Below are 15466 nucleotides of genomic sequence, written 5' to 3' on the forward strand. Positions count from 1 at the left end.
ATTGCACCTTTAAAGGAGTACCTGCATTAGAGCTTCAGAGATGCATGTGCTTCTCATCTGAGACTTTATTGTTATAAGCTATCAGGCACATTGAAGAAGTTCTGTGAACCTGTGCACTTTCCAATTGGATGGTTATTTCATTTAAAAGCCGCACGTACACAGTGTTTGATTGACAGGTAGCTACTTTACCCAAGAATTCCTTGGTTTCACCAGACTTGCTTGGGGAGTCAAAAATAGAATTAAGCCTATCCACTGTCATGTATATGTCACTATAATGGATGCTACGCCCCTGAATGTAGTACTTATAAAATTAAAACAAGTATGATGGATAAAAATAGACCATGATGGGAATTTTACAACTCAGTCCGTCAAAGTGACGGATAAATATTTTTTATAGTGCAACCTCTGGGGTGTTGGTGTTTGAAACTCATCAAATAGCAACAGTAGCCTGATCACAAGGCAGCTCTCATAAATGGACAAGAGTTAACCATCATGAGTCAGTGTGCTTCTGCTACAGAGACTTCTTACCAGTGGCAGAGGTTTCAGTTGAACACTCCGCTGCTAGTTGCAATGTTTAGCTGAAAAAAGCTACTCTTACTATATATATATATTATATATATAAATATATATACATACACTATATGTGTGTGTAAATATATAAATTATTAACTAACTGTTATCTTGGCTTAAGTTACTTAGCGGCCATTACAATTTCTTTGTGTTATTGTCACGAAATTAGAAGATAACTTGTTTTGTCAATGACTTTTTTTATATCGAGATTACGAGAAAAAACAAAATATCAAGGCCTCTGTGGGTTTCCGTATGTTTAGGAACAGTATTTTATTTCTTTTTTTCAAATCCATTTGGTGCCACTATGATCGAAAAATCTCTGTACTATTCTTGGATGCGGTCCTTGTCTTGATTATCGCGTGAAATAAGGTGGCATATTTCTACACAAGATTTCCATTTACAAACAGTTCCATACTGAATATCGATGTACTTGTGGTTGGACTCCATTTGAAATGCTGTTCATTCATTTAGTTCTGATTCAAAAAATCTTGAGCTTTTTCCAAACATTTCAAGTATGCTTTATGTAAAAAAATGGCAATTTATTTTGTCTACGCAGGAGCAAAATCAGAAGTGCAGGCTGCACATACATTCAGCTCAGAACTAATCATTCAAAGCTCCATATTTACGTAAAAGATTTCTTATAGCTTACTGAAGATCTATGTACAGTTGTACTCAAAAGTTTGCATACCCTTGGAGAATTGGAAATATATGTACCATTTTTAAAGAAAACATGAGTGAGCAGGCAAAACACATTTCTTTTATTTCTTATGGGATTCATATTCAACTGTAGGTTATAACAGAATGGCACAATCATAAAACAAAATATGGCAACAAAGAAAAAAATTGAAATGACCCCTGTTCAAAAGTCTGCATACCCACTTCTTAATACTGTGTATTGCCCCCTTTAGCATCAATGACAGTGTGCAGTCTTTTGTAATAGTTTTCTATGAGGCCCCAAATTCTTGCAGGTGGTATAGCTGCCCATTCGTCTTGGCAAAATGCCTCCAGGGCATGCAAAGTCTTTGGTCGTCTTGCATGAACCACACGTTTGAGATCTCTCCAGAGTGGCTCGATGGTATTAAGTTCAGGGCACTGTGATGGCCACTCCAGAACCTTCACCTTTTTCTGCTGTAACCACTGGAGGGTCAACTTGGTCTTGTGCTTGGGGTCATTGCTGGAAAGTCCAAGAGCGTCCCATGTGCAGCTTTCGTGCAGAAGAATACAAATTGTCTGCCAGTATTTTCTGATAACATGCTGCATTCATCTTGCCATCAATTTTCACAAGATTCCCCGTGCCTTTAGAGCTCACACACCCCCAAAACATCAGTGAGCCACCACCATGCTTCACAGTGGGGATGGTATTCTTTTCACTATAGGACTTGTTGACCCCTCTCCAAACATAGCACTTATGGTTGTGACCATAAAGCTCTATTTTGGTCTCGTCACTCCAAATTACAATGTGCCAGAAGCTGTGAGGCGTGTCAAGGTGTTGTCGGGCATATTGTAACCGGGCTTTTTTGTGGCATTGGTGCAGTAAAGGCGTCTTTCTGGCAGCTTGACCATGCAGCTCATTTATGTTCAAGTATCGTCGTATTGTGCTCCTTGAAACAACCACACCATCTTTTTCCAGAGCAGCCTGTATTTCTCCTGATTCTACCTGTGGGTTTTTCTTTGTATCCCGAACAATTCTTCTGGCAGTTGTGGCTGAAATCTTTCTTGGTCTACCTGACCTTGGCTTGGTATCAAGAGATCCCCGAATTTTCTACTTCTTAATAAGTGATTGAACAGTACTGACTGGCATTTTCAAGGCTTTGGATATCTTTTTATATCCTTTTCCATCTTTATAAATTTCCATTACCTTGTTATGCAGGTCTTTTGACAGTTCTTTTCTGCTCCCCATGGCTCAGTATCTAGCCGGCTCATACACGCATCCAGGTGAGAGCTAACACACTCATTGACTATTTATACACAGACACTAATTACAATTTAAAAAGCCACAGGTGTGGGAAATTAACCTTTAATTGCCATTTAAACCTGTGTGTGTCACCTTGTGTGTCTGTAACAAGGCCAACATTCAAGGGTATGTAAACTTTTGATCAGGGCCATTTGGGTGATTTCTGTTATCATTATGATTTAAAAAGGAGCCAAACAACTATGTGATAATAAATGGCTTCATATGATCACTATCCTTAAATAAAAGACATCTGCATGATCAGTCATATTTTCAAAATCAATGCCAAAATTTCACAATTTCTGCCAGGGTATGCAAACTTTTGAGCACAACTGTATATGCAGATGAACTCCATTTGAAAAGCAGCACATTAATTTAAGCTCTGTTTCAAGAAATATCGAATTTCTTTTTAGGGCACGTGTTCTGCAAAGTCTGTCTTTCACTTAATTTTATTGGTCTGTGTGGGAGCAAAACAAGAAGGGAGGAGGGGTTGGGAAGCAATTCAGTCCCTTCTAAACCCGTATTTTTTAAAGAAATTTCTATATGTTACTTATCAGTCCACAGACACTTCATAGACTCTCATGGGTCCGTGAAACCTTAATTGAAAGACCTGGATCATACATACAGCTGGATATAGGATAAAAATGCCATCTGGCTGATTTTCCTTTTTATGCATTCTGCATTAATTCCTTAAAATACTGACCTCTAGATTACTAGATGACTGATTCAAGTAAGCAGGTTTAAAGCAGTTCTTACAGTGATTCAGTGGCGACGACTCTCTCAGCCAGACCGTACAGTGTGCAACTGGCTGTCAGGATGACCAGCTGACTGAGGTGAGGGCTGGGGACCTTCTCCTTCCTCTCCTCTGAATTTGCATGAGGGCCAGCACTCTCCCCTCCAGCCTCCTGCACAAAACGCAACACATTTTGACTGAGCTTCACTGAATATCTGTAGGCTTGTAAGTAATGGGACTGAAAATAATAGACAAATTGATGACATACACCATTTATATTTGATATCTTTAAACCACTTGGCAAAAAACTGTCAATTTACAAGCAACAAGATGGTATTTATGGAACAAAACAAACAGAGGTTTGGTAACATTCTGGCTGTCTCAACTTTGGTTTTAAATTCAGAACCTGCCACCAAAGAAAAACAACTCCGGAGAGTTGGTGTTTTTGGAGTGTGCGCATGCACATAACCTAATACTGTACAAAACAAATGAACAAATCTTTCTTCGTGTTTATCCACATTTATTCTCATTTAAATTGCAGTTAAATGTCAGATTAACACAAATACCAGATAATAAAAGTGTAATCAAGCTTAAAAGTCTGTGCTACAGAGAGCCATGAAAGATTTTCTATTTAATCTGTCCAAGAAAATTTGGGTGAGGAAACAGTTCAAATGTCATATAACCATGAAGAATCATCTCACAAAATATGAAAATTGGTTTGGGATAACACTAGAGCGCAATGGGGTTTGATCTTTTCCACTCAATCATTAACATTCAAAGCATTATTTTTCAAAATGCTTACACAAACCCACATTCTGGTAACATTACTCCTGAAGTGCTGGTGTTGCCAATATAAGTTGGCGATCAAGCAACTATTGCACTAAAATAAAGGTTTAAACTTTGCAGATTAATAAAATAATTGTTCCGATCAAAACATCTATAAAAGTCCATACTTATACAGAACATCTTCAGTATGCTGTATGCAGTGACACAGACTCTGCTCCTGTAAATGAATAAATGTATATGAAAAGATAAACATCCTGTGAAGTATGCACATCTGAAATTCATACAGCTGCTCGACAAAAATAACTATGAACATTCCACTTGAAACATCACATTTGTGGCAAAAATTCAGCCTATACTTAAAACGTAAAATTCAGGCTATACTTGACAACATTGTGCTGACATTTCTGTGCTAAATTAACATGCAGTGATAGACTGACCTAGTGAATACTTGTTTTAGTTCCACTTAAACAGCACAGATAGTCAGATCATTATCTACTGTTCAGTTCCTATGATGCAAGACCTTAGGAAGGAATTTGTGTAAAAAATAAACTAAAAAAGTAGCCAAATGCATTGAAAGCATGAATGTCATGAGCTCAGAACCAAAATCTTCCAAATGTGTATTGATGTTGAAGGACTGAAGACAAATCTTTCATCTGACTGCTCTGTAAAATGAGACACTGTCTGTATTAATCAGTTTGTCCATGAAATGACCTTTACGAGACTATCACCCCAGGGCATGTACAGTACAATGTTTGATGAAATGTGAATTAAATGCCAAATGCAGAGACAAAAACCTGCACATAAAACTGCCTATTATATACAAGGATTGTTTTTGAACTCATCCTCACTTGCAAGTTGCTTTGATGATAATGAACAAATGTAAACTGATATTAGTGCAACAGAAGCAAAAGGATTTCTACTACTGACTTAGATGGCGACTAGATCAGAACCAGATAAGAATGAAAAGTTTCTTCATGCTATCATTTTTTTGTTGAGACAAACCCAAACTACAACTGAAACACCACAGTAGCAATTGGATAATTCTGCACAATTTCAGGGCTTTTTGAATAAGTCAAAGAGAAAAACAAAATGGCATCAAACAAATGTTGAATGGTATTGTATCTGCAGTTAATGCTATCCATTCAGATCAGCTGTAATGAGGTTAAGATTAACATTCTGTTCCTGTTTAAAACAAACATGAAAGAGGATAATAGGATTACTAGGCTTAATACCGTGAATATATTGGGGATTAGATTAATAAATTCCCTTTGAATTCTACTCCCAAAACTTCTCTGTGGAAACAGACTCAAATTACAAATGCAAAACACCACATCAGTTCTCTAATTCATTAAACGAAGGAACTGCTGTGTTAATTACGACCTATAAGATAAGAGCTCTGTGGGAACGGTAATAGCAAAATTCTTTACCATTTCTTTGCTTTTCTAGCAAATTTCTTTGCTATTCTATTCTTTGTAAAGTTGATTTGGAACAATCTGTACTGTGAAAAGCGCTATTCAAATTAGATATTTTGAATTGGAAAATCCTTCGGCATTGCTGTTAAAGGTGATTGAGATGTAATATCATGCTGGTCATTATATGGAAGGAGACGGAAGGAGACTTTTTTGCAGCATAGGTTAAAGTGCTTTTCCACCATTGGGCCAAACGGTTCTGAGCATGATGAGGAACGGTCCAGTAGCATTTCCACTTGAGCGCTGTCTGGCCCGGATTTCTCGACAGTTAACTAACTGTGCTGGTGGGATGGTTTTACTACGTGGTGACTCACAATGGTCAATTTGCCAATGCCAAGGTAATTCAGTTGTTTCTAGGTAGTTGGCCAAGTCTGCTAATATTTGGGTGTAATCAAGTTAATAAATTTAGTATATGCTTAGAGTATCTTTATGAGTTTATGATGGTTTAAGTTTAGTACATCATTTTTCCTTAGGCCTTTTCCATCAGGGAGGTAGATTACACTAGCTCGCACATTAAAACTCATACAATATATCAATATATTACTCATATAACATTTTGTCATAAAAGCACTTTTCAGCTAGTCTAGGAACTTTAAAATGTCTATGTGTTCATGTCTGATGGCATACACAACCCCTCAACATAAGATGGTAAACCTCTCGCCTTTATCTCTTGCTTTTCTTTTTGCGACATAGGCCATGTCTTTCCTGTGCTTTAGCAGAGTAAAACCCAGGGGGAAAAGCAGTCCTGAAAACTAGAATATGTAATCATCCTCCATAGCGCACATTCACTCCAATGTTTACCTCTCACGTCATCGCCAATTGATGTATTTGTTACATACATTCTAATTCTAAATTTGCAGAGGAAAAGAAACCGTAATTGCATCAAATGGACCGGAATGGCATGGTTTCTCAAAAAGAACCATTTGGCCCGATGGTGGAAAAGCGGATTCTGAGTTTATAAAGAACATAATGTTTTTTAATGATATTTCCCCTTTAAAGTGTCCATATTAGTTACAGTACACAGGAAGTGCCTTTAATTTGAATCCCTAATTTAGAGCCTCTTAAGCACAATGAACTTTGGTAACACCAGTTTATATGTAGAAATCAAATACAACTAAATTCATTTTTAAAATGTGGGCCCAGATAAATTGTCAGCATTGGTAAAATGCAAAACACACGGCACACACAAGTTGCTGGATTGTCAGATCAAGATTAGAACATCTAAATAAGGTGCAAAAATTTTACACTTTATGATCAGTCTCTTAAAATAAGGCTCAAATTATATTTAACACTTCAATTTTTGTTGTCATCAAAAGTTATCGTCAAAGCACTCAAAGTTTGCTTACTTTTGGAAGAACTATGCATGAGTAACTAAGAGGATCTGCAAAGGTGTGTGGGTTCAAATAAAATCATGACAAAGACGAGAAAAAAATTTGGCAGATGGGACTGCACACGAACAGTATTTTGCAAAGTAGTGCATTATCTGCATATGAAAAGCACCTTGTACAGAACTTTGGTGGCTTAGCATATCATTAAACAACAACTCTTATTTCTGTCTGAACTGAACATTCATTTGAGCAAAAATATACAAGTATTATGCTAATCGCAATTTATGTATGGCTGTACACTAAAAAAGTGGAAAGAATCATGACATACACAAACTACACAAACTCCAATTGGGGTCAGACTGAAACATACCAATATTTGGGGGGCAATTTGTGAAATAACATTAATTATATAACTGCACAGTAAAAGAGAGTCACAAACCTTTAGAAAAATACAGTATGCACCCAAACAGAATGCCACATGCTGGTAAAATGAATAATCTGTCAGCTAGAAAGAGCATGGCACAGCATGACGCAAGGGAACACCTGCTTTTTCTCTTAACTTTCCTCTCGAAAAAAGCTGGAAAGTTTACAAACACAAGGACACCCTATAGTCCTTTTAGTCTCATCTTTAAATCATATTCTACAAAAAATGCATGAAAAAAAAAAGAAAAAAAAAAAGAATACCATAACCCCGTCTACAGATTTTAATATATCAAGAGGGCATATACTTTTCATCTGTCAAAAAAAGGACACTGACACAAAGACCATTGATGTAGTAATCAATCTGCTAAAAAAAAAAAAAAGAACAGTTAAAAGTAACGACATTCACTTGCCTATAGGTGACTGCGTTTCAAGGAATGTTATGGGTTTAACAGTGACCCTCTATCGATAAAAAAAAAAGCAAGCAAACAGCAATTGAAATTCAGATTACATTTTGGTATACTTCAGTGGTGCAACATAGCTTAACATGTACATAATATTGTATTTTCTTCTGTGAAAATTATCGAGGCAAAGAGAAGACTGTCATACACAGGTTCGGTATTCTTATCAACTACTCTACATTACACAATCAGGGATTTTACGATAATAGATCCTATTATCCAATAAATTAATATATTTATTTTAATAAATGCCAAATTTAATCAAAATAAAATGTTACATATCATTTAGTTATGAGCCAGCTCATGCTGTGAATGTGCCTTTGGTGCAGTTACCACATGCAAAAGCCTCCTTTTGGACAGTGTGTTCAACATATTTGCACATGTGGTTATTTGTGCAGTTGCTCTTAGTAAATCAATACATCCATGACGTGCACACGTAATTAGATCGTTTACACAATCAAATTAGAACCCGTTTTTTTTTTTTTTTTGGATCCTAGTAAATCAGGGCCTATATTGTTTGCGTTAACTTGAGACTAGTGAGATAAAATTGATTGCTAACCCCTTGTCTCTGCAAAGTTATGTCCATGCTTTAAACTCCTGTCATGACCATGTAACGGTGAACCCAGTACCTTTTGCATTATACGTGAAAGCATAACAGAAAGGGGCTGTTTACACATAGAATAATCCACCCACAAGAATTACATTGGTAACACATAACCAGAAATTCATCTTGTAGTCAGGTACTGCAGTCGTGCCCTATACTCACACCATTGGTTGAGCAGATGTTATGTCGCATCCATTTGGGCTGCCCAAACAGGCTGTAATTTTGTTTAGTGCCAATAGTGTGCTGAAATTACACACTTCGCCTTAAAAGAAAAAAAGGAAAAAGCAAAGCATTTCAAGATTCATTAGCACTACCTCTGCCTCTCTGGTGCACAGCTCTCTCATCCTGTAATACAAACTAGAGAAACAGTTTGAGAATCTAGAAATGGTTTGGAAACACCGCCTCAGTGCTGTTATCACTGATGGTTATCAGTAGTGAGTTGGACAGGGTGTTGAGTACCACAATGATTTATTAGTTCATCTTTCTGAATCAGTAACAATGGGCCATGCAGCGTAATTGTCTTCTTAGTCTCTTGGCAAGCTCTAAACCTACTCTGAGCTAATATATAAAGTGTAAAAGGTTCCATCAAACAAATAACTTCTTTATTCAAAGAAAAAGACAAAAATCAATACCTCATCTAGAGACAGTGGCTCTTTTTTTTGTGAATTTTAGTTCGAATAAACTAAAGGCTAAGGCAGTGCCTTCCAGAGCTCAGGGTTGGAGTTTATTAAAAATAAAAAGAAAAGAGAAAAATGGAATCTGATAGCACACAAGCGAAATATACGAGCAATAGTCTACCCTTCGCCACAGCCTCGGTATGCTGAATCTAATCTGCTTTCATACTGGGAATAAAAAGACCAAGAATGGGAACGGTAACGCAAGGAATAATCAGTTTCATTGTGAACATAGTTGAATTTAATTACGTAGTTCTCACAGCCGAATACAAGTGGCACCAAATGTAATGAATCGCTCAGGCTTTTTATCTCTAACATGCACAAAAATAACTGTATGAGAAAAAGAAACGGGCACATATTTTGGGAATTTATTTTTCTCTTCATAAAAACATCAAAGGATCCTGACAAAGACTGAAGAAATATTTCAGTATTGGGTGAATACAGCTGATAAACCTCCAGGAATCTTATAAACAATCCGTCTGTAAATGAGGGTAGATAATGCACACCTAATTACAGTCTGCCGCATTTAAAATGGTTACAAGCAATCAGTCACTGGTGATCAACAGCGTGCACATAATAATTTACAGCATAAAATGATTTCACTGACACAACAAAATTAACACACAAATACATATTCAATCAAGCATTATGCAAAAGCTCAAAGTGTCAGGCTTTTGACATGAACATATTTAAAATACTGATTGACAAACCTGATTAGAAGTAAGCATCAATTAATAGGCACCAAGACAAATGGAACTTCTAGATATGACCCCATTTGGTCACATTTACATATGCATGTAAGCCTAGAATAGTTCGCCCAAAACTGACAATTCTGTCTTTATTTTGATCACCCTCATGTGACTTTCTTTCTTCCAAGGAACCTAAAAGGAGATGTTAAGCAGAATGACAGCCTCAGTCATCATTCACTTTCATTGTATAGAACAAATATGCAATGAAAGTGAATAATGACTGAGACTAACATACTGCCTAGCATCTCCTTTTGTGTTCAACGGAAGAAAGAAACTCATACGTGTTTGGAACAAGGGATAGTTTTTGGGTAAACTAACCCTTTAAGCCTCTAAACTGGACTTTTGGGACTGTTTAGAAAGTTGTAAACAAAAGTTGTACCCCTTTGATCCTTTGTGCTTTTACAATGATAGCTAAGTTCAAGCTTAACAAGCCAAACGGCATGCACAACCCCATTCTTCCCGGTCTAGTCACTGTCAAAGCCCTCTGAATCTGTCCAACTATTTCAGCATCCTCTGCTCATTACAGGCTTTTTCAAGAACAAAATCTGCCCGACTTCCAGTGCAGCTCTCTCCACATTTCGCTATCTACGCCACCCCCCCCCCACACACACATTTCACCCAATAATAGCCCCCATCTCCCCTACTGTTTTTCACACAGAGTGCTATGTTTCCTTTGTTCCCAGCTGACCCCTTTCTCCACTCCTCATTTGGTCCACCGTTGAGCTACAAGCCCATCTCATCTCCTCATGCCTGTGTGGGTGTACGCCAGAGCATTGTCACACAAATTAACTCACTGTCTTTGTGTGGGTGCCCTACTCTCAGCTGGTAACACTGAGAGAACAGAGTGCCCAGCCAGTAGGTCCCCATCAGTGTGTCTGGCTGTCACTTTAGTTTAGCTGGAGGCCGAAACCGCTGTGATTTGCTTGATTAACTAGAGCCTGCTCAAAACAGGTGGTATTTGAACGCACACTAGACAGAGTCTGATTTCTCAGTCTCAGATCCCTTGATTGGGAAAACACAGTATATGTAGACAAACAGTATACTGGCAAACAGGGGTGGGAATCAGCAGGGACCTGGTGATATGATATTGTATTGATATCTGGATCATGATACGATTATATTGTGACTATGTTTAATGTATTGCAATTAAAACTGTGATATATTTTGATCCTTTACTCACATGTTCTCATTCACCTTTATTGGACTTTGGTGTTTTGCACAACAAGTGCAGAATTTCCTGCTTTACTTAATCGTAGAGACATAGAAATAGCGAGGAGCATAGACATGCCAGTGTCAGTGAAATAAAATAGCGGACCTTGGCTTCAGTGTGTTCATCATTAGGCGAAAACCATTGCAGTCTAGTTTTATAGATAACAGAGTGTTATATGACCTAATGCCACAGTACATTGTGGTCAACCTCTTTTTTTTATATATATATATTTTTAAATAATATAAATATTTCTATTACAGCATATAAATAAAAATATTTTATAATATATTTAATTACAAACAAATTATATATAATTACAAAAAAAATATTAATGTAAAAATTGTAACTATAAAGGTGTCTCTGACAACTTTACAAAAAACAGCTCTGCTGATTATTCTAGCTCTAAATTCAGGAATTGTTTGGAAAGGTTGGGCATGTGAAAGTCTCATTTTCTCAAGCTGTTAACACTGTCAGTCCTTTGCTCCTAAGACATATTGTGTTGACTTTTTAAATAACAGAAAATCACAATTACAGTGCGATAAATCTCTGCTTTCCAAGGCACTGCCACTACAGAGCTCTCTCTACAAAACAAGAACATAGTGGAGATTGCCAACACAGCACTACATACTTTTGCGGTCCTCAAAGTCTAGGCTTTGTACATAATATATTTTGAGGCTTGATTTTTTTTACTATGGCATTCGAGGCACTGTCCCCACAAAACTGCTCTTAATCCTCCTGGCTTTGAGGTCCAACATCATAATGATATCATCCGGAAAATACAGTGTCCTTCACACAAGGTTCAGCTGAAGAATGCTGGAAGCCCACTCTCTTGAAATATGATGTTGTTGTATGAAAGTTGTATGAAAGTTGTTGTTGCGGTTTGTCTCATAGTAGCAGCTGATATACTGCAAATAGAGAGTTTGGAGTTGGAGGATATGCTGTATTACCCTACCAGGCGCTCAGAAAATCTGATGATAGGGCCTTGGCATGCCGATTGATTCATTACTCATAACGAAGTTACAAAACATCCACCTCGAAACCGAGAGAAAAATATTAAAGAAATCATCCATATCTATTAGCTTAGAAGCCATCTACATATGCTAGTGTTCTCCTAAAAGTTGACAAAATTAAGTTTTAGCAGATATACACATTTAAAATGTACAGTTTCTCTTTTCTGGGACCAAAAATATTGATGACTCATCCTGCACTACACAGATTGTTTTCCAATCAAATTTTCTGTAGAATGAGAATGTTCCTCCCACCATGCCACTGACTGGCAAGTAGTAAACCATGGCTGTTATTAAATAATAGCTACTTGCTATTTAAAAAATGTAGATGATCCTCATGATATGTCCAACCCAAACTTCCTGTTTCCATAGGAACTGTTCCCAAAGGAAATAAAATTTAAGCCATTTCATGGGGTCTTTAAGAATGACATTTTGTTAAAGGGGTCATGACATGAAAAATCACATTTCCTTGATCTTTTGACAGATAACAGGTCACTGTTCTAAAAAACATACTGTAAGTTTCAGAACTCAAAAATTCCTCCTCACTGCAATAAGAGCATTTGTTGAAACCAAGCTGCCAAAACGACTTGTTCACTACTTCCTCCACATTGTGATGTCACTCTGTAGATATTTGCATTTGACTGCCTTGACACATCAACGACTACTTTACCTTATAACTTACATAGCCCGCCCAGTAGTGGTGGGCCATGAGATGGAGAGCAAGTCAGTCAAGAGCAGAGAGCCAATCATAACAGTGGGCATTTACTGTCAAGTCTTAAAGGAGAAGCAGCACCAAAGCCGAGCGTTTCCAACAGTGTTAGAATGATGATGAAAAATGATATGTTATAAATCAGGGCTTGACAATAAGGACTGCCCGATGGCCCGGGGCCAGTGTGAGAAAGATTCGGGCCAGTGCTGCATTTATAATATTAGTGCAAGCAAACAACAAGCGAGAGAGCACAAAAATTACACGGAGCAAACGAAGTCTTCTAACTGAGGAGCGACTATATTTATCTCGCAAAGATGCGCAAATGCATAATATACTGGATGCGCCAAGGCACAGTCGCGTGCATGCACAAGATCGTGCAGACACCGAGCACACTCTCCTAGCACTGTCCTCGCTCTTTTCCAAGTGTCTTAGCAGCAGCTATTACCAATGTGTAGAAAATAGCAGGAAAAAAACCCACTTAATGAATTTCATAGTGGGATTTAACGTCTTGTGCCACATTTTAAGTATCCCCGCACATTCCGTGTTCACAGTGCGCGAAATCCCCACATTTTTCGTTTTTACATGTTGGTGAAAATGAGTAATCCACACATTGGAACACAAGAAATCAACAGTTTCTTTCAATAGGACTGAAAATCCATGTCTCTCCGTGCATACGTCTCATCATCATCTCTCTCCGTGCAGCGTAGACTGTTTAATATGCATGTGCTCTCGTAAAGGGACAGAGCACTAGTTTTATTCCCACTGTAAAAAAACAAACATTTTCTCTCATTAATTCGCCTTTAGAGATGAAGCGCCTAATGAGACGTAATAAACTTTGTTAAACCCCAGTTATACACGTGTCTGCTCAATATCCAAAATGTAAGTATACATTTAATTAGGTAATGTTTCAAAACGTAAACATTAATTCGACATGATAATGGCGTTTGATATGAAAAGCAAGATCACTATTAGGCTATTATTATCAGAGCTGTTCAGCTGCACGGTGAAGATGAATATTTGAAACAGTCTACTTCATATCATCCTCATAAAACACCTGTTACATGTCTCATTTCTGGACCATACAGGTATTTTTGTTTTTGTTCTTTGTATATCAGTCAGTGTTGGTCTTGTTTGGGTTGTCTGATTTCATTTTATATACACATTGTTAATTCACAGATTAGGCCTAATATCTACCTACTGTATATTACACATCACAACCGATTTAGTAGCAAGTCTGTTCTCTCAGCCAATAATCAAATCTTTAACTCAGTGACTAAATCTTTGATCCTTCTTGTGAAAACACTACACATTGGCAAAAGTTGCATTACAGCATGACTAAACGGGTGACCAAAAACCCATCATCTCCTCCACAGAACTCTTGGCTTAAAAGCACATGTGTAAATGGCAGGATGGCTGAGGTTAATATGATGTATTTATGAATTTATATCTGTAAAGTGCATATATGGGATTACGTAAGGCATAAATCATATCTTGCAAATTATAAATGTGATTCAATTTTGGGGGACATTGTATTTTTATCTCCCCAATTTGGAATGCCCAATTCCCAATGTGCTCTAGGTCCTCACGGTGGCGTAGTGACTCACCTCAATCTGGGTGGCAGAGGACGAATCTCAGTTGCCTCCGCGTCTGAGACCGTCAATCCGCACATCTTATCACGTGGCTTGTTGAGCGCGTTACCGCGGAGATGTAGCGCATGTGGAGGCTTCACGCTCCACGCACATCCACGCACAACTCACCACATGCCCCACCAAGAGCAAACCACATTATAGCGACCACAATGAGGTTACCCCATGTGACTCTCCCCTCCCTTGCAACCGGGCCAATTTGGTTGCTTTGGAGACCTGGCTGGAGTCACTCAGCACGCCCTGGATTCGAACTCGCGACTCCAGGGGTGGTAGGCAGCGTCTTTACTCGCTAAGCTACCCAGGCCCCTGGGGACATTGTATTAAAAACTTAAGATATGTAAAAAATATTTATCTTCGGACATATTTTTTAAAGCCATGATGTTAAAAACAGCTATTTGTCATTTTTGTGTTGGGGCCACTGAAAATTTTGGCAGGGCCAGTAAAAATCTGAAGCACTGGCCCAGCCGGGCCAATAGAAAAAATCCTTAGCGTTGAGCCCTGTAAATATATGGCTGTTTTGTGTACAAAAAACTTTACTAATATTATAAGTGAACCTCAAGGAAAATATTCAAATAATAAAAAAAAATGCATGTCATGACCCCTTTAAGATTAATCCAATAATCTATGCACCATGATCACCTTGCATTTGACAATGTTTCTAGTTATTATATAACTGAAATTTACATTCATCTGCATGCACCTATGCGGTAACAAAAAACATCTTGGCTCTGTAATGTTCAAACTAAACAGATGGTGTTCCCAAGATATATTAAGGACCCTTCAGAACAGGCTCTTCCTCTTGTAAGGATGTTCACGATGCACTGCCTGCAATATTGCTTTGATTTTTTTAAACTCTCAAGGGTTTCACTGAGAAACGGTGCAGCAAAGTCAGCTGGCAATTACTGTCAAATCTATTTCTCCACTCATTTCTTCATCCTCTCCTAATTTTCCAAATTCGTTTCTCATTAGACGGGTGTCAAACAGAATTAGAGGCCTCATTTGGATGTGTAGTGCCAGTCCACAGCTTTGCTAGCCCCTGTGCCAGAACCTCTTAATGTCCATTTCATAAATATCGCTTGAATTTAGAGGATCTCTCAGATGTAGACTTCTCTGTTGTGTCACTGGGTCTCCTAGAGCCCATAAAGGTGT

At 37.8% G+C, this 15466-nt stretch overlaps 1 protein-coding gene across 1 annotated transcript in view; it reads right to left on the reverse strand.

Annotated features, from left to right (window-relative positions):
* LOC127421476 (syndetin-like) overlaps window positions 1-15466 on the reverse strand; it is a 207381-nt gene that overhangs the window by 42722 nt on the left and 149193 nt on the right. Inside the window, exon 23 of the mRNA XM_051664540.1 lies at window positions 3278-3426. Within this exon, the coding sequence (XP_051520500.1) occupies window positions 3278-3426 (149 nt within the window). The remainder of the gene's footprint in view (window positions 1-3277; window positions 3427-15466) is intronic.

This window comes from Myxocyprinus asiaticus, chromosome 30 (assembly GCF_019703515.2).
Source record: "Myxocyprinus asiaticus isolate MX2 ecotype Aquarium Trade chromosome 30, UBuf_Myxa_2, whole genome shotgun sequence".
In the NCBI taxonomy this organism is placed as follows: Eukaryota; Metazoa; Chordata; class Actinopteri; order Cypriniformes; family Catostomidae; genus Myxocyprinus; species Myxocyprinus asiaticus.